Genomic DNA, 24,383 nt, shown 5'->3' on the forward strand with positions numbered 1-24,383 from the left:
GTCAGCTGCCCTGTCCAGCAGGTGCTCTACTGACAGCACCCATCCTCCTACAGCTTGGCTCCTCACACACACCTGAGGAAAAAAGAACAGCAACCAAGAAAAAAAACCACATCCAGAATGCCACAAAACGTTATTCTCCAAGGACCGGCACCCTGGGGATTCAGGCTTTCAGGAGGAACAGATTTTAACCAACCCTTAATCATAACCAGGGTATGTACTCTTTCATTTTCCTTTCTATTTATTACATTTATTAGTTATTGCAGGTTTCTGCTCTTTCCTTTTACAGAGCTCAGACACGCCGATGAAGCTGTGAGTAGATTAGCAAGTAGCTGCTAGTTCCGAGGAGAGCCAGCTGAATGCTAACAGTTTTTACAAGTTTTGTGTGACATTTCTGGGATTGCTTTATTGCCCTAAGAGACTTTAACTGCATTTCTAGTTGTGCCTCAAAAACTGAATTTAAGTGCTGTGGTGGCAGAAAGACTCTGGCATGATTTCCCCAGGCATTCAGATGAGAAAATTAGTTTCAAGCCTACTAAAGGCCAGACCCCACTTCTATCATTTTCACGACTAGCCTCTGTGATCACGGGGGGAGAGACTACTTGGCAGCAGCTCCTCACGTCTGGAAGTCTGTGCTTTGCAAACTCCGTGACAACTTTACAAGATTAATCTGACTCTCATTTAATTAAATCAAGTTCTGATTATTGCCAGCAAAGGCAACAGCACCTGTTTTTACATATGTGAAGGTTTTCACTTTCATTAATGTTAAGTGAGTGAATTATTAGAAAGTTATCCAGTCCCAAACTTGAAGGAGATAGTTCTTTGGTGTTTTCTGACATATTTAGAAACAGACAATTTACCTTACCCCCCTAATAAAGGGCAAGAATCCAAGCCTTTCATTTTTTCATGGATTTTGAGCTATTACTTGCAATTTATGAAACCAATGACTCGATGAATGCAGCATATAAAACAGTCGGCTGCCCTGCATCTGCCGACATAGATCTACTCAAAAGACAGGATATGTATTTTGATAATTTGTACATTTTGAAAGTTGCGTTCAATGCACATCCAACTAGAATTAGTTCTCCTACTTTTGCTGCTTTTGAGAACTTCAGACACACTGACTGCCTTTTTTTTTTTCTAAAAAGGCCTGCACAATGACTCAATATACACACTGTGCATGGTATTAAATAAATGTCAAGAGCCTTGAAGGATGGATAGCACTGGTGATGCCTTGCAGTAAATATGCTTCTAAACAAGAGACTATAGAAAGTTTAAGGAACAACCTTTCATGTATTATACTAGTAAAATTAATAATTTAATCACTTATTCCAGATTCATATAAGTAAAGTCTTTTATGCTTATTTTAAACAGAAGTAAACCACAATGCTATTATTTTTGTTTATGTAGCTTTATAACAAATACTCACAGGACACAGCAGAACCTTTGGAGAAGCAGGAGACAAAAACATTGAATAAAAAAGAAAAAAAAAATCTCTGGAGGCTTTGGGGCCTTCATTGCCTTTTATGGGCTTCCAAAAGAAAAATAGTTTCCATTATCTCTAATGAAAAGTATTTTAGCGGTGTCTGGTTTGTATTTTCTGTGTGTTTAGATTAAGTGCAATGGAGTTTAAAACTGCAATAACGAAGGATGTTACTGTAAATGTAACTTTCTAAAGAATAGAAGATTTTGCAATAGACTTATACCTACCAAATGCCTCACCAGACATAAGCCATTGGTTTCTAGCATACTACAGAAATGCTCAAAATCACATTTCAAGTAGAGCTATGAAATAAAAGATATATAGGGAAGAAGGACATGTTTACGTTTGCTTAGCTCAAGTTCAAGAATATTAATGGTAGATTTGTTTAAAAGTACTACTTTTGTTGTCACAGCATACATTTAGAAGAGTCCCTAAATAAGTATTCATGTAGTACCCCTTAAGAAGTAGTGAATATTTCGCAAGATTCATATGTCTCACTTTTGGGGCCCTAGGTATTCCTTTTGTGAAGCAAAACATTCACATTTGGCTCAACTGTCCTAACAAGAAAAAAATTATTAGCCATTAAAACAATACATAGAAATTATTTTTAAAACACATTTTGAATAAAATGATTGGACAGCTGTTAAGTTGGATTGGCTATAATCCTTGTTCAACAAGGGAAAGCTTTTATCAGGACTTGTCAAGAGAAACAACATAGGAGATCACCATCCACCTGTCCAAAGAACAGGTGTCATCTTAAAAATCCATCTGCGATTTCCTCAAGCAAGGCAATTCTCTTGACTGTTTCAAGCAAATGTAAAAACCACAGATCATGATCACTGGGAGGGCAGGAAGAAAAGGAGGGGACTAAAAATAGACATGTTCAGATTCTATTAGGGTCAGAACCAACAAAATGCCATCCAGAGGGACCCAGACAAGCTTGAGGAATGGGCCCATGTGAACCTCATGAGGTTCAACAACGGTCCTGCACCTGGGTTGGGGCAACCCCCTGTATCCATGCAGGCTGGGGAATGAAGGGATTGAGAGCATCCCTGCTGAGAAGACCTTGGGGGTCCTGGTGGATGAAAAGCTGGACATGAGCCGGTAATGTGCACCCGCAGCACAGGCGGCCAACTGTATCCTGGGCTACATTGAAAGCAGCATGGCCAGCAGGTCAAGGGAGGTGACTCTGCCCCTCTACTCCCCTCTGGGGAGACTCCACCTGGAGTACTGCGTCCAGCTCTGGAGCCTTCAGCACAGGAAAGACATAGGCCTGTTGGAGAGGGTCCAGAGGAGAGCCACAAAATGATCGCATGGATGGAGCACCTCTCCTGTAAGGAAAGACAGAGAGTTGGGGTTGTTCAACCTGGAGAAGAGAAGGCTCTAGGGAGACCTTATTGAATCCGTCCAGTACTTAAAGGAGACTTAAGAAAAATGGGGACAAAATTGTTAGCAGGGCCTGTAGTGATAGGACAAGGGGTAACGGTTTTAAACTAAAAGAGTGTAGATTCAGACTAGATCTAAGGAAGCAATTTTTGACAATGAGGGTGGTGAAACACTGGCACAGGTTGCCCCAAGAGGTGGTAGATGCCCCATCCCTGGAAACATTCCAGGTCAGGTTGGATGGGGCTCTGCGTGACCTCTGGTCTAGTTGAAGATGTCCCTGCTGATTGCAGGGTGGTTGGACTAGATGACCTTTAAAGGTCTCTTTCAACCCAAACTATTCTATGATTGTCTGAATATCAGTATTATACCCATGATACGGTCTGATCTTGCAATGCACAACCTGGTCCCTCTCTATAAAATGTGGGCTTTACTACTTTTGTCTGCTCCCCTACCCCACAAGCAACAGCCAGGATTCCCCCCTGAAGTACTGAGGGGGGAGAAGAGCTGGCACCCAGCCATATTCTCCTATCCCATCCTAGCAGCAGATCTCTACCTCTTTCCATCAAACCCAGGAAGAGCAGGTAAGTAAAAGGATTATACAAGGGCAGGTAGTTCTGCACGCCAGAAGGCCTGAGCAAGTAGAGCTCAGCACTCCCATAAAGGCATTAAGGCCCAACAGGCACATCCCAGAAGCCTGACAATAATCAATTCAGCTAAAGAGTAGGAAATACAGACCCGTACCCCTTTCCCTCCTTGCTCCCACCAAACCATGGTAACCCCATCCAACCATATAGTAGTATCACTGCAGCTGTTGACAATATGTAAGGAAAATCCAAGGGATTGCACGTTATTACCAGCAACAGAGTAGGTTAGGTCCTGCTAGCAGCACAGCTGCAGGGGAATGTACCATGCTAGACGGATATGCTACTTAATAAGGCAGGATCATTATCTCAGTACATTGCTGAGGTATGCCACAGATACAACAAATCATCTGCTATGACACATAAAAAGCATAATCTACCAAGTAACCTATATAAGGGTTACTCAAGCAAGCTTACTCTTGAGAGGGAACCAAGAATGGCTGGTTTTGCCCATTTTGGGTATTAGAGCATCAACAGTCACACTCAAACACTAGGACTTCTGCTGCAGTTTGTCATTCCACTCATGTCCACAACATGCTAAAAGAAGTCAGGAACCATTCCAGGTTAAAGGGAGAAGTATTATCATACAGCTACCCCTGTCTTATTACAATAATTTAAGTGGTCTCAGTGTAGTTCATTTACACTTACAGCTGTTGAAGTTTGAGAAACAGATGATTTTGGAGACTCCAGACTTAGAATTTATGAGCAACTTTGTCAATTCATACTCAAACAGATTATTGAGGCACCTTAACACTTGAAGTTCACAGTCATGAGTCCATTCTTTTGGAGGGTGAGGGGATAAAAGCCTCCAACCGGCCACAAGTACCCACTTGGAAAGTTTGCCTGACTTGATAATAGCACATGTGTTGCAGTATGTTACAGTGAAATAAAAAATAAGTTTACATGCTCAAATGCAGAAAAAAACCCCACAAAACAAACCCAAAGTTCTTTGAGCATTCAGACCCACCTAACAGAGATGGACAGCTGGAAAGAGGAGAGAATGACTATTTGCCTGATTTTTGCCATTGTGGCAATACTAACAGTGCAACAAATATCAAAAAGCATATTTCTATTTGACTTTTATGCTGACCGTTAGTACTGTCACCTTGAGAGGCAACAAGTCTGCCAGGTTCACCACATCCAGGGTTCAGAACATATTGGAGGTACACTGGGCAGCTTACTCTCTTCCTCTGCTGGGAAACACCAGAATTGAAGAATGTCTCCATAGCATGCTTTCAAGTCCTCCATAACACTTAATTACTTTCAATAATTGAGATAACACTTGTTTTGGCTACAGTAAAATCCATGGTAAGATAAATTCTCTCCAATAGCTTTTTTACTTCATACATGGCACAGATTAGAGAACTGCTCTTGGAAGTAAGAGTCTATTGATATTTTTGTCCTTCACACTGGGATTCATTTACCTAAAAATAAGTACCTAGTGTTATTTTAGATGAATCAACCTGTCCCCTCTGTTCTGCTGTTCCAGAAAAGCTGAATTCCAGAAGCTTATGTACTACATCCATCAATTTCATGTTGCTGTCCTGGTTATCAAAGGTCACCTAAAATGGCAATACACACCTAAGGGACCTAAATGCCACTCAGTGACCAAAGACCTGTGTAAATGGTATGGTGGTATGAGGGGGTCACCTGTTTGCAAATAAAGGCCTGCAATTCTAGAACAGGTTTTAGCAGCATCTAAGGTCATAACCTCTCTATGATAGTTACTTAAGGAATTTTTTAAGTTGCATTTTGATTATTTTAACCATGATGTGGAAGATTATCAACAAGACAAAAAAACCCCAAAAAAACCCCAACCCAAACCAAACAAAAACCAAGCATAGAAAGACAAGCTTAGAGCTATTTCTATGAATGTCACTGATGTAGGCACATTTCTTTGAGGTATGAATTGCACAACACAAATCATCTTGAAGGATCAGGGCCACTGTTATTCAAATGCAACAGGACTTAAAGTTAAGCACTTTAAGAAGTTCAGGGTCTGAATTAGGCACGAATAAAGAGAAAAATGTCATTTCAGTATTATTAGCATATTTATGATTACTTAGCAACACGAGTGGCCAGGTTAGCAGAAAACACATTAACTGCTGTATTTGTCCTTAACTGTGGTAAGACCAGAAGTGTCTTTCTATATTATCCAGTCACTGGCACATCATGCACATGAACACTCAGTAGCACAATTCCTTAATAGTTCTATTCTCCTGCTATTGCCTAGAGTTGTAAGGGGAAAAACTTAACTTTTTTCCAAGCAAATTACACAATGGCAGTTGAAACAGAAGATTCAAAGACAAGTCACAGTCACTACAGAAATCAGAGTGGAAGCTATTTAGTACACGGGTATGAAAATAACTTCCATCTAATTTGAAGTTACGATGAATAAAACAGTTATATGGTGATCTGACAATAGAACAACAGAGGGTCCGCCAGAATTAAGAACTCACTTTTTTTTGTAAGCAATCATATAGTTGTTTATAGGCCCACTCCCTCCCTCCCCCGCAACAGGAAATAGGGAAGCATGATGAAGTTTATTTTGTCTATCAATTTTCAGGTATGCATGCTTAAGAAGTTACATTTTTGGTTTTTTTTCAGATTACACCTGGAAGCAAGGCTTCAGCTGCTAACCTGTGCCCTGGTGATGTTATTGTAGCTATCGATGGTCTAAGCACAGAGAACATGACACACAACGATGCCCAGGAGAGAATTAAAGCAGCTGCACACCAGCTTTGCTTGAAAATAGAGAGGTACATGTACATGTCCACTTACTTCTGAAAGATGATGCTACCCAACCGATTATTTAATACAACCATTATATAATGTAACTATTTTAAACAGTTTTAAGAATTTCACAAAACCTTTAAAATTACAAGCACCCAGACCTACCTCACCAACTCCAGATCAGGCAAGACTCCCCAGAACATGTCTTCATGGGCATAAGAATAGTTTCCCTTAGGCCACCCATCACATTTATTGACCTGTGAACCATACCACCTACTACCTCTGATGACTCCACAAGTCCTATGTTTGCTGTCAGTAAACAAACAGTTCTTCAAATTTTTGGGAAGCAATACAACTCTTCGCTAGCTGTCACTTGTTCGGTTACCTCTCTGCTCTAACACTCCCTCAGTCACAGGTGCTCACCATTGCCTCCTGCACAGACAAAGCTATTAGTATATCCTCGTAGTTAAGGAAAACAACATCATGTCAGACCTTCATAGGTTCAAAGCCAAACTCTTTGTTCACAATGTATTAAACCAAATACAAGATTCTCAAAGGAACGTTAAAAACAAAACAAATTAAAAAAACCCAACAAACTTCTCTTACCTAAATTGCAGGAGTTCAGAAACTTCTTTCATTCATTTCTCTCAAGTAAAGCAACCAGAAGAAACATCCTGCATCTTCCCATCTCCTAACTAAGTTTGCTCCGCCTTTAAAAAGGATCACCTAGTGCACTCTCTCACCTGTTTCCAAGAATCAGACAGCTCTGATTGACCTGAGACCCTCAAAGAGGCACAGCTGACCACAATATTCCTTTCCAAATACAGAAGGTTGTTTTTGAAGTTGTTTGGGTTTTTCTGGAAGGAGCATTGCCTAATTACTAGAGCACATACCACAGTTAAAAAATTCCTGCAGTTAATTCCAAGTCCTGTTACAGATTGATATATGCCATTTAGCAACTTTCTTAGGAAGTAATTCTCAAAATATGGTAAGTATAATTGTGCCTATGAAATATATGCATATTTTAAATGCTAAACATTTGTATTTACATAACAAACAGTACTAGATTCATGTTTAACATTAATATTACACTATTTTAAAATTAGCTGCCAAATTTCCTTTTGCCATTGAAGACAGCATTGTAACTGGTATTTGAATGTTTGCTACCTCTGCTTCAGTGACTGAAAGGATCATCTGTGCAACTTCTATTTACAATTCCACGTGTATTTTGCATACCTAGATTGCACTCCTCATCTGTTGAAAAGCAGGCTTTGCATGGGTATTGTGGTCCAAAAAAAGAAATCAATATTTCTGGTTTATGATTATTAGTAATATATTCAGTCATTTGTTCAAAATATTCTGAGGACCCAACAGTCCATTAACCATTAAAAACCCAAAACTGTTAAGAGTTTAGTCAGCTCAGGTCAGAAAGGCACTAATTTCCCTTTGCCTTTGCATTTGGTAACTACTAACAAATTATTTCCTGTTGTTTAGAGTATACGTACATTTTTTAAAAAGTAAATACACTTTTTATATATTGTTTACATATAGCACACATTATATATCATTGAAGTATTTTTATGTCAAAACATTAAAAAAGCATAGAACAAACTCCAAATTTTCAGGCTGTATTATATTTTACAGGGACATATACAACTCTATAGGAATTCAAGTTATTTAAATACTGCTTTCCTTTCTTTCCAGGGCAGGAACTAAATTATGGTCCCCACAAGTTTCAGAAGATGGCAAAGCACATCCCTTCAAGATAAATTTGGAAGCTGAACCACAGGTATGAATTCTTAAAAGTTATCTGACTATTTACATTTGCCTTTTTACACTCTAAATGATCTCCCTTGTGGTGATTAAAATTCTTTGAATAGCACTTCATCCGTTATCTGTCAGTTTAAGCTAATACAAGCCATCACGATTATGATATGTATGAACATCGTTTTATCTGACTGGCTATTTTTGATTTTTCAGCTATAAATGAAAGAAAGCATTAACAAGTTACAACACATTCTTGTTTTTCTTTAAAACTTTACATATCACCATAGCTTTATTATGGAAAGAAAATATCTCCTTTTATTCTCATATGGTTGAAGTTGCTTTAACTCTTTTAGAGATTCCTCATCATATAAGGAAGTTCTTCAATCAGGAATAAATGTCAAGTACCAAAGCAATACAGTCATTGCATCACAAAAGTCGTTGTGATGTAACAGTCAGTTAAATAGAGACATCCATTAATAATGGCTCTCTTTACTTCCATACATTTTTATACTCTACCACAGAACTGAAAGGTACAAATTGGTACAAAACCCATGTACTCATCAATAAGCAAACCATTCACCACTTCTGGCCAGCAAAGTCTTCATCCTTGTATATGAGCAAAGCAAATCCGAACAATTAAAATCCTCCTCTCCAAACTCGTACCCAGTCCCTTGTGCAAAGCTGTGAGCTGAAATCTCTGTATTGCTAATAGTTAATTAGCTAGCTACTGTCTACAACTAGTGCTTTATTCCTTTGTCATTCCTCTTTAACCTACACAAACATGTGCTGTTCTCTCAAGAGGGGGAGGGAAGAGCATTCTGCTGATCCTGGCCTTCCAGGATCAAAGCGAGTATGTCAAAGTACTTATTCTGTGCTATCCTAGAAAAATGTAAGTGCAGATTCCATTTCAGTAAACCCTGTGCAATAAATATTTCCACCAAATCTGTTTTCACGGAGACACTCCCAAACATGAATATGGCATTTCAGTGTTACAGTTCGTTGTTCTTTCCATCTAAAAAGTTGCATTAAATGATACAGCAAACTTCATCAGAAATAACATAGCCCCTTAGCAGTACGAGATAGTATAGTGAAGAAACAAAACTATTTTAAATGCATATTTTTGTGGAATAGCTGGGATATACATAAAATAAATAGAAATGGAACAAATTCACTAAAAAAGCTATAGAGAAAACCATGTAGGCATGTATGACAGGAGAGTAATCCCTTTGCATGAAAGCTGCCTTCCTAAAAAGACAAGTTACTTAAAAATAAATCACAAGATTTCACTAAGTGCTATTTGGCAGACTACTGAAAAGCAGGCTCTGTTGGGCAATCAGAAAAAATGTTTCTCTTAGATTAAATAGCCAACCTCTTCAATTTAGTATGTGTCCCATTTTTCTTCCTAGGAAAATCAGGAGTACTGAGTATATGTAATAAGTAATAGGCCCCAGAAAAGTATCAATGCTTGTAAACAAATATGCTAAATGATTCTAGGAATGATTTACATTTTAGATTAAATTATTCCATCCAACAATATCCATCACTCTGATCTACCAGTGGGAAAAAAAAATAGCCCTTTTTCCTACAGTTGCTGAAATTTTAAATTAAATTTTACTGTGTATTTCGTCACAACACACGAAACCCAGCAGTGTGTATACCAGTAGTGAAAACAGCACAATATCAAAGTTTCTTTCACATCAGTGACAAATAATTGCATAACTATAACCTGTGCTGTTTAGGTCATATTAGAGTTTGCTGAAGTCCAACAATAAATAAAGGCATTGAAGCCCAGACGAATGGAGAAAAATCCAAAAGCAGTATAGTACTCCTTCAAATGTAAACACTGTTATCCAAAAGTATTGTACACGTTGACTGCTGTGCAGAAATAGAAAATCATTGAGTTCTATAAAAAGCATTTCCTCCTTTTATATAATTAAAATTACTCAAAAGGTCATAGAGGTTATAAGTGTAGTAAGATTTTTTTCACTCTTGACAGATAGACATTTTAAAGTTCACTAAGAAAATTTCACAAAGGGAAGTCAATAATTTAAAACACATTATAAGCCATCTAAATAACAATAATAGATGCAGACTTACACAGTTGTCTTAGTACCTCATTTCTATTTGCAAGCTAATAAAACATAGTTATAAATGAAAGTAAAACATATTTTAAATTGTTCAGCAATTTGGTCAAATATTTGTCCAAAGAATGTTTCCTTTAGCTTAATTGAAGAAAAATTATTCTACAAATGCTTGGAGATGAAAACTGATAAACAACTAAATACTGTGCCTACTTGTAGCTATGGAACGAGGAACCTTTACACTGTGGCAAACTGTGGCAAACTGTAGGCTGAGCATCCCCAAAGAGTCATTTGGAGACTGATACAGGCAATTGTCATAGCACAGTGAAAGCTCTCGCTATTTCTTCCTCTAGGAAGAAGAAACTGAGGCAACAATTCTAGTAAATAACTTACAGCAATAAGTGGCTGACTGAGAGCCACCCTTGAAAGCTACACGTTCCCACATAAAAAACAGCCACCTAATTTTGTTAGCCTGGAGCAACCTATAGCGTGATGGATAAACACTAGGAAACAATAGACTACCTGAAGTATTATGAATACAATCACATTGTATTCTGTATAAAAGCAATTTAGAACATAAGGTTCTCAAAAAATATAATTAGGAAAAGAAAATAAAACAATCTAAATGTCAAACTGTATCTTATAAAACTATTTTTAAATCCTTTCTGCTGTATTGTCAATGTAAAACAATACTATGACCCGTAAATTTTTTCTCAGTTACAATCCGTTTAACCTCATATAAGAAGAATTTGTTTCTAGTACCACAATTTCTTGAATTGTTTTTATTTGGGCTTTTCTTTTTTGCTTCTATCTTTGCTTTTGAAGATTTTGTTCAGTATGACCAGATTTTGGCCATGAAAGATATTATACATTCCTGGGACATATAAATATACTATACTAATAAATAAATATAAAAATATTAAAAAAAAACCCAACCCACTATTCTAAAAAGTAAGTTTATAGTCTATTACCACTTATAATCAAGTTTGAAACAATGTAATCGTGCTACTCTAGTTTTGAGCACCTACCCTCTCTTCCATAACAGCATTCAGAGATAAAGATTTTTAATCACATGATACCTCCAAAATGTAAACATCTGTGTACAGCCACAGCAATTATCCCCAAGGAATGCCATCATATGGTTGGTCACTGGATGTATTTCGATACTTTGGGGGCTACATTCATTCTATTCCTAATACCTATATTAATGCAAAACATAGTTAGCCCTGCAAAAAGGACATCAGTCAGCTAGAAAAAAAAATAAGAAATGAAATACTCTAATATTCCTGATTAGGAATTTCAACAACTTCCAGGTCTCATTTAGCTTTTGAACTAAAGGAGGACTTTTCACAGATTCAATGAGCTCCAATAAACACAAGAGCTGGACTATTTTTGCTGCTGTATGTACTGTTACTGATATTTTATATGAATAGATGAGTTAAAAAGAAAACAGAATTTAAGTCTAACTAACTGCAAATATTTGTTTCACAACTGTTATACTGTAAACATGCTATTATGGCTCCACATGTCTTCTGTGCTGTTCATTTGTCAACAACAAATAAAAAAAGGGGATGAAATTACAATGTTCATGGTGGTTTTTGTTTGTTTTGTATCATACATGGATTCAAACCGATTTTAAATACTTTGACATTAATATCTTTCATTAAGTAGACTCATAGACTATTTCCATTTACTAATACATTTTGTTAATTGCAACCCAGTTCTATCGGACAGAAACAAGCAAAATATTTGTGCTGATTTATCTGATTGCCGCTTTCAGTAGCCTCTTACAGTGCAATGTTGCTAAACATTCTCATTTAATAAAACTGCTTTTTACTGTTTGCATTTTCTGGTTGCACATTCTATATAACCATGACTTTTCTTTAGGTCTGGTCCTAACTATATTTCTGAAACTGTTGTTTTAAATGAAAACAAAGGGGCTCATTCACATTCAAGTTTTCATAATTTTTTAAAATTATTCACCAAAACTTTGAACAGAGACTTGATATTGTCTGAGAAAGGAAATAATGCTCTGAGGAATGAGCAAAAACCTACAAGTGTCAAAAATGTGTCCATGCTTATCCAGTCTGCACTTATTATCCTGATTTATTCTGTGGATTTAAGTATTCAAAAATCTATTTTGGGTTTTGGTAATAGGTTGTATTTGTTCTAACTGGAAATTTTTCTAGCATTCCTAAAGGCTAAGGTAATTTAAAAAGACATTTCTGCATTAAAAACCCCATTTTGTTTATTTTATTTAGCAGTATAAGGAGTCTAGTTTGTACAGCTTGCAAGATGTTACTGAAAGACCACAACTGCACATGAATAATTTTAAGGCTGAAGATGTTGGGTGTGTCACCATTAAAAATATGTGATAGCAAATACCAGGCAACATAAACTGTACACAGTGATTAAGCTAAAAACTCTGGTACCTAAGATACAGGCTTCAACAATTTGAAACAAATCTCATTCAGCGGTATCAGAACTTAGATGGTCTACAGGTCATATGACACAATGGGATAGCAACATAAACACAGAAATGGTTCATAGTATTGTAGATGTGTTCCCAGTACACCTATCACACTCAAAACCACAGCCAAATCAGAGAACAGGCAAAGATTTCTATGAAAATCAAAGTATTAATGACCTGTGCTATCTTAACATTGCAAGCGCCAGTCTCTAAATAGAAAGACCAATTCAGACTGTAGAAACCTGTTTGTTAGGAACAAGAGCTTTTCATTCCATATGGATGGAAGTTCAAGTGCTCTCACAGCACCTGCTTCCAAAGAGCACTGCAGGACATTAGGAAAAGGTGATGGACAACAGCAGGAAACATTCTTCACCCATTAGTGCAGAAGGAAAAGGAAAAACAAAACAAAACAAAAAATCTCAGCAGATGACAGCACTGTTTTTCCCAGATTCTGTATTTCTGTGGATGAGGGATGGACCTGAGCTGACAGGGAGTCAAAGGAGACCACACTAAACATGCACAATACAAATAAGTGAATTTTCACAAAGTCAAGTCTTTATCATTCCTGGCCAATCACTACAAAATAACATTGTAAGTTATCTGAAAGGTGAAAGGTCATCAGAGATTTTGTTTCCAGATCTTATCCCTATGAATTCCACAACTGAAGGAAATTATCTGGGCCAACAATAAGCAAAATCATATTCCAGAAATAAACAGGCATAGGCAGAATGATTTCCAATTTACCCAAGTCTGGGTTTTACTTATTTATGATGATTTCACATTCTTTGAATTATACAGCATGACAATTTTTGATGCACAGGTATGCTTTAAAGTATGAATCGGTTCAGAATAATGTCCTCAATCTGATGTACATTCAAGGCTATTTCAGTTAAAAGAAGTGTGTTTTCTGTTATGTGTTTTCTAGGCAAAACATTTACAATAAAATCTCCATACTTTTGCCAGTCCCTCCATCAGTATGTGACAAAAAAGCAGAAGCCAGAGATTAGCATTCAAGCAAAGCAATTAAGCTAACTATACATCAAATGTTTCTAAAAGAAGAATGTAAACAGTGCAAAATCTAGAGAACAATACAACAGGTTACTATAATATTCATTCCTCCCATTTCTTCTTAAAGTTGCACACTATTCACAAATGTGGAATGCCTTACATTTGCCCTGAGGCAGGAAAATAATAGTCTCTGAATGTGTATGACTTAAGTAGCATATAGAAAATTCATGGGAAAATATAGTGTGCTTGCACCAGTGAAAAAATAACAAAGTTGCAAAAGTAAAAAATGCAGAGATTAACAATACTGATGTTGTCAGTTTTACTCATTACTAGCTTTGGTGTGCATTGTAGCTTTGTGTATTTTGTCTGCCTATCATGTACAGGAATTCAAGCCTATTGGTACAGCTCACAACAGAAGGGCCCAGCCTTTTGTTGCAGCAGCAAATATTGATGACAAAAGACAGGTAGTGAGCTCCTCCTATAATTCTCCAATTGGGCTGTATTCATCTGGCAATATTCAAGATGCGCTTCATGGACAACTGAGGGGTCTCATTCCTAACTCATCTCAAAAGTGAGTACTGGTATTTGCTTACAATACATGGTCATTTGTGGTATATCACGATACGTTCTGTTTTCAATTAAAAAGTCCAGCTCTTGCTGTTTTTTCTGATAATCAGGAGTTTATTGATTATCCAACAAAATGGTTGATGAATAAAGCAATTTTTACCAACACAGAAAACTATCCATTCAGCTCTGTAGTAGCAACGCTGCAGGTAGCTAAAATTTGCCCTCTAAGTTGGGCTGCAACACTACCTACTATCCTTCTCTCCTATAACTGCACTTCACTCTGAATGTTTCTGAACACTAAATGATTGTATTTTGACTACCAGGAATGTACAAACTAAACATGGTTATAATTTTAAAACCTTGTTAGCTACTTTTAAACTAGAAATAAGCATTTCCAGGCCAAAGTAAGTTATTTTAACCCTCTTTTCTTTACAGGATATGAACTACTTTGAACACAAGCATAATATTCGGCCCAAACCTTTCATAGTCTCAGGCCGAAGCAGGTTGTTATAAACTCTGAGTGCTGTGCTGTATTTGGATGCATGGTGTTGTTATTTTTTAATGGATACTCACCATTCACATTAATAAAGCATACTGATGCATTTGAAATTTACTGATAGCATTACATAGCCTAACACTGAAATCTAAAAAAAACATGAAATGCTTGACTTGCAGAGATCAGGCTTGAAATTCAAATTTCTGTTTCCAAAAGAAAGCAGGTCCACACTCCCATCTTTGTTATAGTGACATGAGTCTGAAGTAACTGTATTCACAAACCTGATTCAGTTTACAGCGTAGCACCAGATATTGTACATTTATAAATCTATGGCACTCTTCCGTCCAAATGCAAATACATGTAATTTGTTAACTTGCTAAATAAAAGATAGCTAGCTGTATAAGTTATCATTTAGGCCATCCAGAGATTTTAAGTTTCCTTTCCAGCAGACCTCTATTCAGAAGGCAGCCTAATGCAGAGCTAAAATAGAACTATCTGATGCCACAGACATGTAAAGCTCCAAAATGCAGAAAAGCTTATATATTTACATCCATCATTTTAGTGTAATATTCCTTTATCATAACTGGTGATGAAATGCCTCACTATTATTTACATTAAATACAGAGGGGGAAAAAACAAGGCAAACTCTGTGGCTAAAAACACAAGGAAACTCGAAAGCGCCTGAGTGATGCAATATACTGTGATGCTACCCTTATCCTTTCTAGCAGTAGCAGTTTTTACCAGTGGACTTAGTGTTCTGCATTTCATTCTGAAAGTGTAAAATGCCTGCATTTCAATTATACTAATTTAAGTCTGACAAACTAGACCAGAAAAACAGGATGCTAGTTGATTCCTGTGTACAAAGGACAATATCATAAGGATTATCAGTTTTCTGAGATGTGTTAAATTTTTCAACCACCTGAGTGATAAAGAGGAGACTAGAAGTTGGATAGAGTCCTTTTAAGAACAAGAACTATCAATGTAGAATGCTGCTGCAGGGGAGAAAAGGTGCCCATCTCTCCTTGCAGTCTGATGCTGATACAGGATTAATGACAAAACAGTCCTTAGCAAACACGCACGGCTTCTAACCACAGGCAGCACTCGCATACTGTACCTAAACTGACTTTTGGACCACCAGGTACCCTTCACAGGTACCTAATCGGATTTATGGAGATTGAAATGAGTGCATCAAGAGCCTAATCTCCTAATTCAAAAACCTCAATTACACAATATTTTCCATTAAAGTATTAAAGTAAATGGCCATTTCCCAACACGTCAGATGGAGGGAAAAAACCTGCAAAGATTAACCTGACAGCGACGCAACAAGTTTCAGAACTTTAGCTGGGCAAGGTCTGTCAGGTGTTCTAGCACTGGAGAAGTCTGTGTTTACAAATGGTAGAACCTCTGACAGAGGGTGTTACATCCACAAAACCTTGGTTGTCACTGTTTGTCTCCTATTTTTTCATCAGTTTGGCTCGATACATATCCTCTGCTAAACACAGAAAAAAACAAACCGCCACCTTGACTGTACATATCTCTTTAGGACAGAGAGCTGAGGCTAAACAGGACTTTGACTAAAAGAAGAGCTGATTCTGGCCTGTGGGTTTGAGCTAATGGATTTGACATTAGCCACGATTTTGGACTTTAGTCTGGCAAAACTAACTGGAAATTATATTTAATATATGATTATATTTTATTTATACGTATTTATTCTTTTTAACATTGTTTTGGCTGCTCATAGCAAGAGTTGTGCTTTTGCTAGCCTTTTTCTGCTACTTTTCAGTTACTAACATTATCAGCACTGACAAAACTTATTCTACTGCAGGATCTAAACGTAGTCTTGATTATTCTAAAAGAAAAGATTGCAAATTTGTAAGTTGCCCCCAGGTGAATTTTTTGGCTGGCTCATGCTAGGCGATGATGCAGAACTGTACTTTTGCTTTAAAGCTTGCCTACCATTTCTGGAATTAGCTTTCTTTTGATATGTTTTTGATGGTAGAGTATATATTTCCCTTTATATTTTTGAGAAAGTGGTCCTACACAAATTCCCTTCTGAACCAAAGGAAGAATTTTGGGTCTTCTCCACTCAAGAGTAGCTACTGGGCAGAGTACTGTACTATCAAACTGGGAAATGGGGGATTCTCCCAAGTTTACACAGAATCATTCAGCTTGGAAAGAACTAACCACAACCCTGATATGCAGGTTGGAGGAAAGAGATTAAACATTTATTATCTTGTAGTTCTGAATATCAACAAATGCTAAGCAATGACTGTGGAAAGCCTGGGTTATGTGTTGTTACACAGCAACAGCAAAGAAATCCCATAACAAAGAAAGCCTCTGAGGTGCTATGGAGAAAAGACTGAAGTGTTCAAAATAGTGACATGGAAAAAGATTTTGGGCTTAATGTTCACATTGTTTTACTAATCCTTTCCCAGAGATGCCAAATTGGTGTGCAGTAACTTTACTTCAGTAATGCCAAGCAACATTAATATTTTTTTTTAAACTGTACATGTTTTGAATTGTATATAAATTATATGTTAAATCTACTTCAAAAAAAGTAAAATTAATTCTCTGAATACATATCCATTGTTCTTGTGAAGGACCACTTTACATTCTACTGGGAACACTGTAATTTAGAAATGCAAAAGTATGCCTGTTTTAGTATCTTTTCTTCTTTGAAATGTTCAAAAAATATTAAAGAAATATATTGTTAAGCTAATTTTAAAAGATTAATAAATATCTTATTGTAGAATTTAAGGAAATCTAGAAATGTACCATTCATTATTTTACACTACCTTATAGTAGTCTCTTCAGCTGTGGACTTAAGTTGATTGTGAGGTACAGGACTGGAATGATATCTAGGATTCCAGTACTGCAGGTGTTTATTCTGTCACTGACATGGACAACTCGCATAACCTTTGTATGCTACCCTTTTGAGATGTTAAGAATTACCCACCTGGAACAAAGAATTTTAGAGAGGCTTAATTAAGCCTCCATAAAATCTAGCATGAAAAATGTAAAGTAATATTATGTTCTGAGTTATTCAATCTATCAAAGAATTTTTACTATCTTTAAAGAAAAGGCATGCCAGAATTTTAAGGACTGCTTTATAACTGGCATTGATAGTTTTTACAAGAAAATACTTTTCAATGAATACTCATACTTTTGCTTTTCTCTGCTTTCTGTACTTTTGCTTTTCTGTATCTGTTCTATTTATGCTTTTCAGCCCTGTTAACATCACCGTATTCCTGTACTTTTGTCTTTATTCTCTATAATCTGATATGCATTGCACTCTTCTGTAATCTGGCTATTAACACAGTGGATGCAGCACTCCTTCGGGGATTGACTGTGGCAGTGGACGCAGTACCCCCTCTTCAATTAGCACGGTTAGCTCTATCTGCCCCACCGAGCTGAAAGCAGTGTCTAAGATGGCCCCTAACATTCCCTTGGAAATGGAGCTTCCTGGTGTCAAGATTGTACACGCTCAGTTTAACACACCTATGCAGTTGTACTCAGATGACAATATCATGGAAACACTGCAAGGCCAAGTTTCTACAGCTCTGGGGGAAACACCCGTAATAAGGTAATTAGAGCAGTATCTTTAATATTTATGAATATACAAATTTAGAATGTACCAAAAATCATGAGCTTTAATAATATCACACTGTTTCTATGAAAATGGGTAAAAGGGTTAGAGAGAACCTAAGTCATTGAAGTCATTCAATATTTTCATTAAAGTATTAGTAATTTACGACATTTAACCCAAAGTATGAAAGAAGTCTTTCAGAATTTACAGATAAATATTTCATAGGAAATAATCTTTTATTTGTAGCTAATTAATAAAAACTGATGACACTACCTGGATTATTAGCTGACTGACCACTCCAAATCAAGATTCTGATTCTCTCCAAAATTCAAAACTATTCATTACTGTTATCCTAATTATTTATTTAATAACCATTTTAATAACTTATTTTATTAATAAATAATCATTATTAATAAATCGGTATTATTATTATTAACTCAAATTTATTGCAATTGTTTAAATTCAGGTTATGAAGCTTAGGAAATGTAGATGTTTATAGTGTTCTAGATATTTAACTCCCATTCAGCACAACTCATTCAGTACAACTAGCTCTTGTCCAAAAAGAGCCAGAATTGACTTTGTAGGCCTACTAATCCATCTCTGCCTTATGAATTTTATCCATTGCAATGACTAAAAGTCAGGTAGGAACCTTATGTATCTGGATAACAATAATGATTGTACAATAAAAAGTTTTAAAGCACTATTCATTTTTTTCAAGGGACAATTATTCATCATTCACATTGCTTTACCTTTACTTTTGCATAATAGTTAACTTATTTTTCTGTTTTAAAACAGTACTTAAGTTAATAATTCCTAATATGTATGGTGTAATTTAAAGCTAATTACTAATATTTTAAATAAGCAATAATCACTGGCACCAACGAGCCTTCTTCAGCATCTTGCAGAATTGGGCTGTTACTAACCGTAAAAACTGTATTTATATAGAAGTATTTAAGCTTTCCCTATCTGATGAAAACTGTAGTTCATTAAGCCTTTGCAGAGTCGCTCTATCTCAGATGTTACTCTACTGCATGAATATTTATCCTCAATCACAACACTTAGAGAACAATAATAGAAAAAATTGCTTTTTCTTTATTCTGAAATCATGGATTAAGCCCAGAGTAGTCAGATTTCACAAATGCCTGTAGCATTCCCAGTTTGAGAACTGACTCTCTACACAAGTTTGCAATGTCCCTTTTGTTGTGGGATTGGTTTTCACTATGTATGCATTTAGAAATGTTTTCTCACACCTTTGTGTCTGTTGTTTTGCCTTCTGTATGTAATTGTATTATCACTTGGTTGATGTTTAGAAATATTGTAGTGAAGAGGAGAGAATCAAGGGTTTAATTAGCCATTGGTAAGAACCATAAAAACTAAGGTCCTTCTATTCATTAAAAGCTTGTGACAAGAGAAGAAAGTGATAGTTTCTTCACCAGCTTAAAGATGGCTCAGAGAAACCTGTTGATTGATGATGATGATACAAACAACATAAGCAACAAGGGTCACTGCCCAACTGCTGCTGCTCTTAGTTGTGCTACCCTGGGCAACAAACCAAACCATATAAACCAAAACCCCAGCCTAACTCCTTGTGAAATTAGTTCTTATTTCCAGTGGAAATTTACCTAAGGCTTAACAGACAGTAGGAGGCCAGTTGTAACAGGAAATTTAAACTGGACATTTATGTATGTATCACTGAGATAAACTTCAATGAAGTAAATTTGGACCTTTCTAATTAGTCCAGTAGCAGTTTGAAGTTTACCAATGCCACACATTCAGCCTAATTCCCACCAGTGTGTATAGCCTGCTTTTCCTCTCAACTCCTTAGGGTGTTAGTTATCACCAATTTAAAACATTCAGCACAGTTTAAAGTATCAAAAAACATTCTTGGTAAAATCTTCGGCTCACAAGTCATTGGAAAGTCAACCATCAACTGTTGTTTGGACAATAATTTACTTTATATTTTTATCATAAAATTGTCATTACAAAAAGTAAGACATGGCCTATTCTAATTAAAATAAGAAAGTGAGTTTCCATTCATCAGTGTTCACCTTACAATGCTTCTACCATGCAATATCTACTTCACTCTTTTTTGTCATCTCCATAAGTTAAATAAGTAACAATAATAATTATCTTAGCCAAATAATCACTATATTAACTAGTGACTGAGCCAGCTCAGAAAAGGAAGAACATCTTCATGTCACTATACTCTCCCAAAAGACTCATTTGCTTAGGTTTTGGCTGACCTTATGTAAAGATAGGAGCTGTGATTTTAAGAACGTTCTTGAGGCCAGCTTCTGGGAAAGTGGAACTTCTGGGTACCGTACCGAAGAGCACCTGGTAATACAGCAGCTGATTACAGGAATGCAACTGCTTTGAGGTTAAACATAGGTACCAGCCTATTTCCAAATGCCCTTAAAGCCAGAACAGTAATTAAGGAAATATTTTCATGAGTTTGTAGATTTCTTTTTGTAACAGTTGCACAGATAATTTTTTTTCAGCACTTTTTAGATAAGAGGAGGCTATGTAAAGCAATGCTACCTGGAAGAAAGTCTTTCAGTAGTTGTAGACACATTTTCTTTGTTTGTTTCTTGAATCATATTCTATGCCTGGTAGAGCTATTGTTTTAAAGTTATGTTTGTTAAACTGCTTTATCTGCTCTTCCTCCCTGTGATACAGTGACCCATCTCCCAACTCAGTGCCCCAGTCTGATGTGTACAAGATGCTGCATGCCAACCAGGAGGAGCCCAGTCAACCTCGCCAGTCTGGCTCCTTTAAGGTGCTCCAGAATTTAGTCTCCGAGGAAGGTGGTTAACAATGACATATTCTACCTGTTCAAAGCATTTTTAAATGTTTGTGGGAAGGGGGAATCCAAGAAGAAAATGTGAGAGATCAGAGCTATAAGAATTTCTGAAAGGTTAAGTCATTCTGAATCTTATAGATAGCACACCAGCTTCCTAATATTTCCCCACCCTTGCTTTTATAGCTAGCAATGGCCTGTGTGATTAAAATGGGGGTGTTAATCACATTTTTCAGAATCTCTTCTCAGTTTTCAAGATTGTCAATGTACAAAGTTGACTTTAACTGAATGATAAAAAGTTTTATGCAAGAGAACTTTTGCAACAAACTGCATATACTCATGACACCAAGAGAAAACACTCTCTTCCACATCCAGGAAAACAGAAATTTAAACTAACTCCTAAAATAAGTTTCACCCATCCCGTCTTCATTCTAAATAAAAATTGGAGGAGAATATAATTTACAGTCATATTTCCTTCAAATGAAGAAGTTTTGAAAATAACATTATTAAAGGCTACAAGTTTTGTTATATTTACAGTAAGTGTAAAGAACAAAATACAACCAAAATTAACCTAAAAAGTAAACATTTACGATTCTGATTTTTTATATCTCAGTATTTATCAGAGAAGGGATAAATACATCTAATTGTCTATATATATCATGGTGGGGTTTTTCTTGGTATTTTCTTATATTTTGCTATAATTTTGTATTCATATCATGTTACTAATCTTTCCAAATTTGTTGTATGGTTAGTTATATAAATAAGAAGCTTTCTAACAATGTCTTGACTATGTTATGTTGCTATGTTAAAGCCAAATCCTCCTCCCTCTCCTGCTATAGCCAAGACCTACTGTCAGAGAATTAGATGATATCTATTAGACAGCAAGAAGTATATATATAAAATCACTTTTGTACTTGCTTTTTGGCTACAGCTATACAATGTTTTTCCCTATTCCAGAGAGGTTGAATCTGGCCCACCAAACTTCTATAGAGAAACTTCATTGTTTGATGATATAAATGAAAGCCTGTAAATACAATCAGAAGTATATTTACAGGAAAAGTATTTAACAACATCAGATGCTTTTGTATTAGCTTGTACATAACAGGATTGTTTTGATTCTCAGACGGACGCCCCATGGGTACAAGAAGTGTGAAAGCACCTGTAACAAAGATACCTACTGCCACGCCTGGTGTCCAGAAAGTGCCACTGTGTGACAAGTGTGGGAATGGGATTCTGTAAGTTGTTTTTTTTAGTTTTAGAAATCTCTAGTTCAAGCACATTCCCTCAAACACCACTGCAAGACTACAGGAATGCTGTCCAAGTGATGGTCTTGGTGTCTCCATCTGCACTAGTAGAAAAATACTTCTAGAGAACAGAGATATAAAAACACATTGTTCTAAATCCCAAATTATTTACCTGTATCTTAGACACTTTCGATACAAATTATTTCAGTTTTGATAATGTACCATCAAAGCTTTAATTAAGATTTCTCAGGACCTTTTGCAAGTCAATCATTAACACAGAGATAGTGAAACCAGCTGTCACCTGTGCTGCATTGGCTCAGGCTGTGAATTCTCAGAAGTTTCTTGGTAGTATAAAGCATCCTTCTCCCAACCCAGTGGGAGTATCCAGAAAGCTCTGTGGGCCTATTTTAAAACTACCAGATTTCTATCTGAATGACATCACTGACTTCAGCAAAGGACACAGATAATGATAAGCCCAGAGAACACAGTCACAGAGGAAAAGGAATGTGGTTTTAAACTCATTTTGTCACCATTTTGATAGGTTACACTGTACTTTGTGTTGCAACCAAACTAACGTGTTTCTTCAAATTCTAATTTTCCAATTAACTATTGAACTATGTGATCAACTCTACAGCATTTTATGTCACTCAAACTCAGCTTCCAACCTTAAATTATATAGCTGTTGGCAAAACAACCTGACGGACAATCTAAAACCCTGAAGATAAATACCTAGAACTCACTTTATGTCATAATGTAGTTTCTTCTCACTTTAATTCATATGAATTAATTGTTTTTTTCTTTTAATTGTTTCCATATAGAGGAACAGTGGTGAAGGCACGTGATAAATACCGGCACCCAGAATGTTTTGTGTGCTCTGACTGCAATCTCAACCTGAAACAAAAAGGCTACTTCTTTGTGGAGGGCCAGCTATACTGTGAGGCTCATGCACGAGCTCGCATGAGGCCACCAGAGGGGTATGAAGCAGTTACCGTTTACCCAAAATGCTAGCCTTACGATAACACACAAATATATGCATGCACACAAAAAGCCATTAACAGCTTAGAACTGCAGTACAAGTGTCAGGACTTCTGCCTGATTCCAAAGTAGCAGCTTTTAAGCCTTTTCCTGTGGGATTCTGAGGGGGGTGGAAGTCTGTATTAGCCAGCAGTAGCATATTATACCAGCAAAATTCTGCTAAAAATTATCTTTGAAGTGGCCAATATAACTCAATGAAGCATAACTAAAACAGCTGTACTGGAATAAAAAAAGTGAAACAGCCAAGGTATTACATGATTACTACAGCATATACATAAGTTCTGTAATTGAGATACTATTTTTAACATAAGTTAAGTATCTGTGCAAAAACTAAAGCCGTCAAAGTGTTACAGGCTGGGCCCTAACAAATGTAGAAACTTGACAGGTCATAAGAAAAGCAGCTATTTTACATGGGTAGTACAAAACAAGCAGTTGTTCATATCTGCTTCCACCATCTTATTATTCAGGTACCATTAATGTATGCCAAAATAGGTTTTGCTTACTTTGCTTTGGATTTGGGGTTATATTGACTTAATTTTCTGATGCAGTAACTGTGATAAGGAATAAATATCAAGTCATACAATAAAATGGCTAGTACAATAAAGACTGTTTAGTAAGAAGCAAAACAGAAGTTTCTACGTCGTTTTAATGATTTGCAATGAAATCAGCTTTCACATCACTTAGCAGAGAATTGCTCTGACACATGCACACACATGAATTGTTTTCTGGGAAAAAAAACAACCACACACTATAATAGGAACTCACTGCAAATTGAGAATGAAAGTAAATTTAAAAACCTTTCTGCAGAAAATGATACTGGGTTTTTTTGCATCTCCATCTTTCCATTTCCATAATAGAAACAATGGGGAAATATCATCAGAATACCTTCATTGCTGATAAATTAAAACTTGAACAACTTTAAAAATAAATGTTAATTAAAATATGCAAAGGAAAGATCTTTTAGAAAAAGCCTGGTGAAGTCCTAAATCAATTTCCAAAACTTTTTAAGGGCTACATAGCTTTCAGATAGGTGCCAGCTACATATACACACTTGACTGACAGACCAAACCTTAGCATTTTCAAAAAATATCA

The 24,383-nt window shown here is 36.3% G+C and overlaps 1 protein-coding gene across 2 annotated transcripts; it reads left to right on the top strand.

Moving 5' to 3' along the window:
* On the top strand, positions 1 to 23,776 carry PDLIM3 (PDZ and LIM domain 3). 2 transcript variants are annotated; one of them, XM_010293815.1, is made up of 8 exons: positions 1 to 210; positions 6,115 to 6,266; positions 7,945 to 8,029; positions 14,569 to 14,636; positions 17,949 to 18,212; positions 20,892 to 21,019; positions 22,136 to 22,247; positions 23,075 to 23,776. In XM_010293815.1, the coding sequence occupies exons 1-8, from the start codon at positions 118 to 120 to the stop codon at positions 23,262 to 23,264; spliced, it is 1,092 nt and encodes a 363-aa protein (XP_010292117.1). In that variant the 5' UTR covers positions 1 to 117; the 3' UTR covers positions 23,265 to 23,776. The 2 variants fall into 2 exon arrangements, with proteins under 2 accessions (XP_010292117.1, XP_010292118.1); XM_010293816.1 differs by lacking the exons at positions 14,569 to 14,636; positions 17,949 to 18,212 and adding an exon at positions 13,950 to 14,137 and having other exon boundaries at positions 6 to 210; positions 23,075 to 23,523.
* The last annotated feature ends 607 nt before the right edge of the window (positions 23,777 to 24,383 follow it).

Source organism: Phaethon lepturus, unplaced genomic scaffold, assembly GCF_000687285.1.
Source record: "Phaethon lepturus isolate BGI_N335 unplaced genomic scaffold, ASM68728v1 scaffold399, whole genome shotgun sequence".
Classification (NCBI taxonomy): Eukaryota; Metazoa; Chordata; class Aves; order Phaethontiformes; family Phaethontidae; genus Phaethon; species Phaethon lepturus.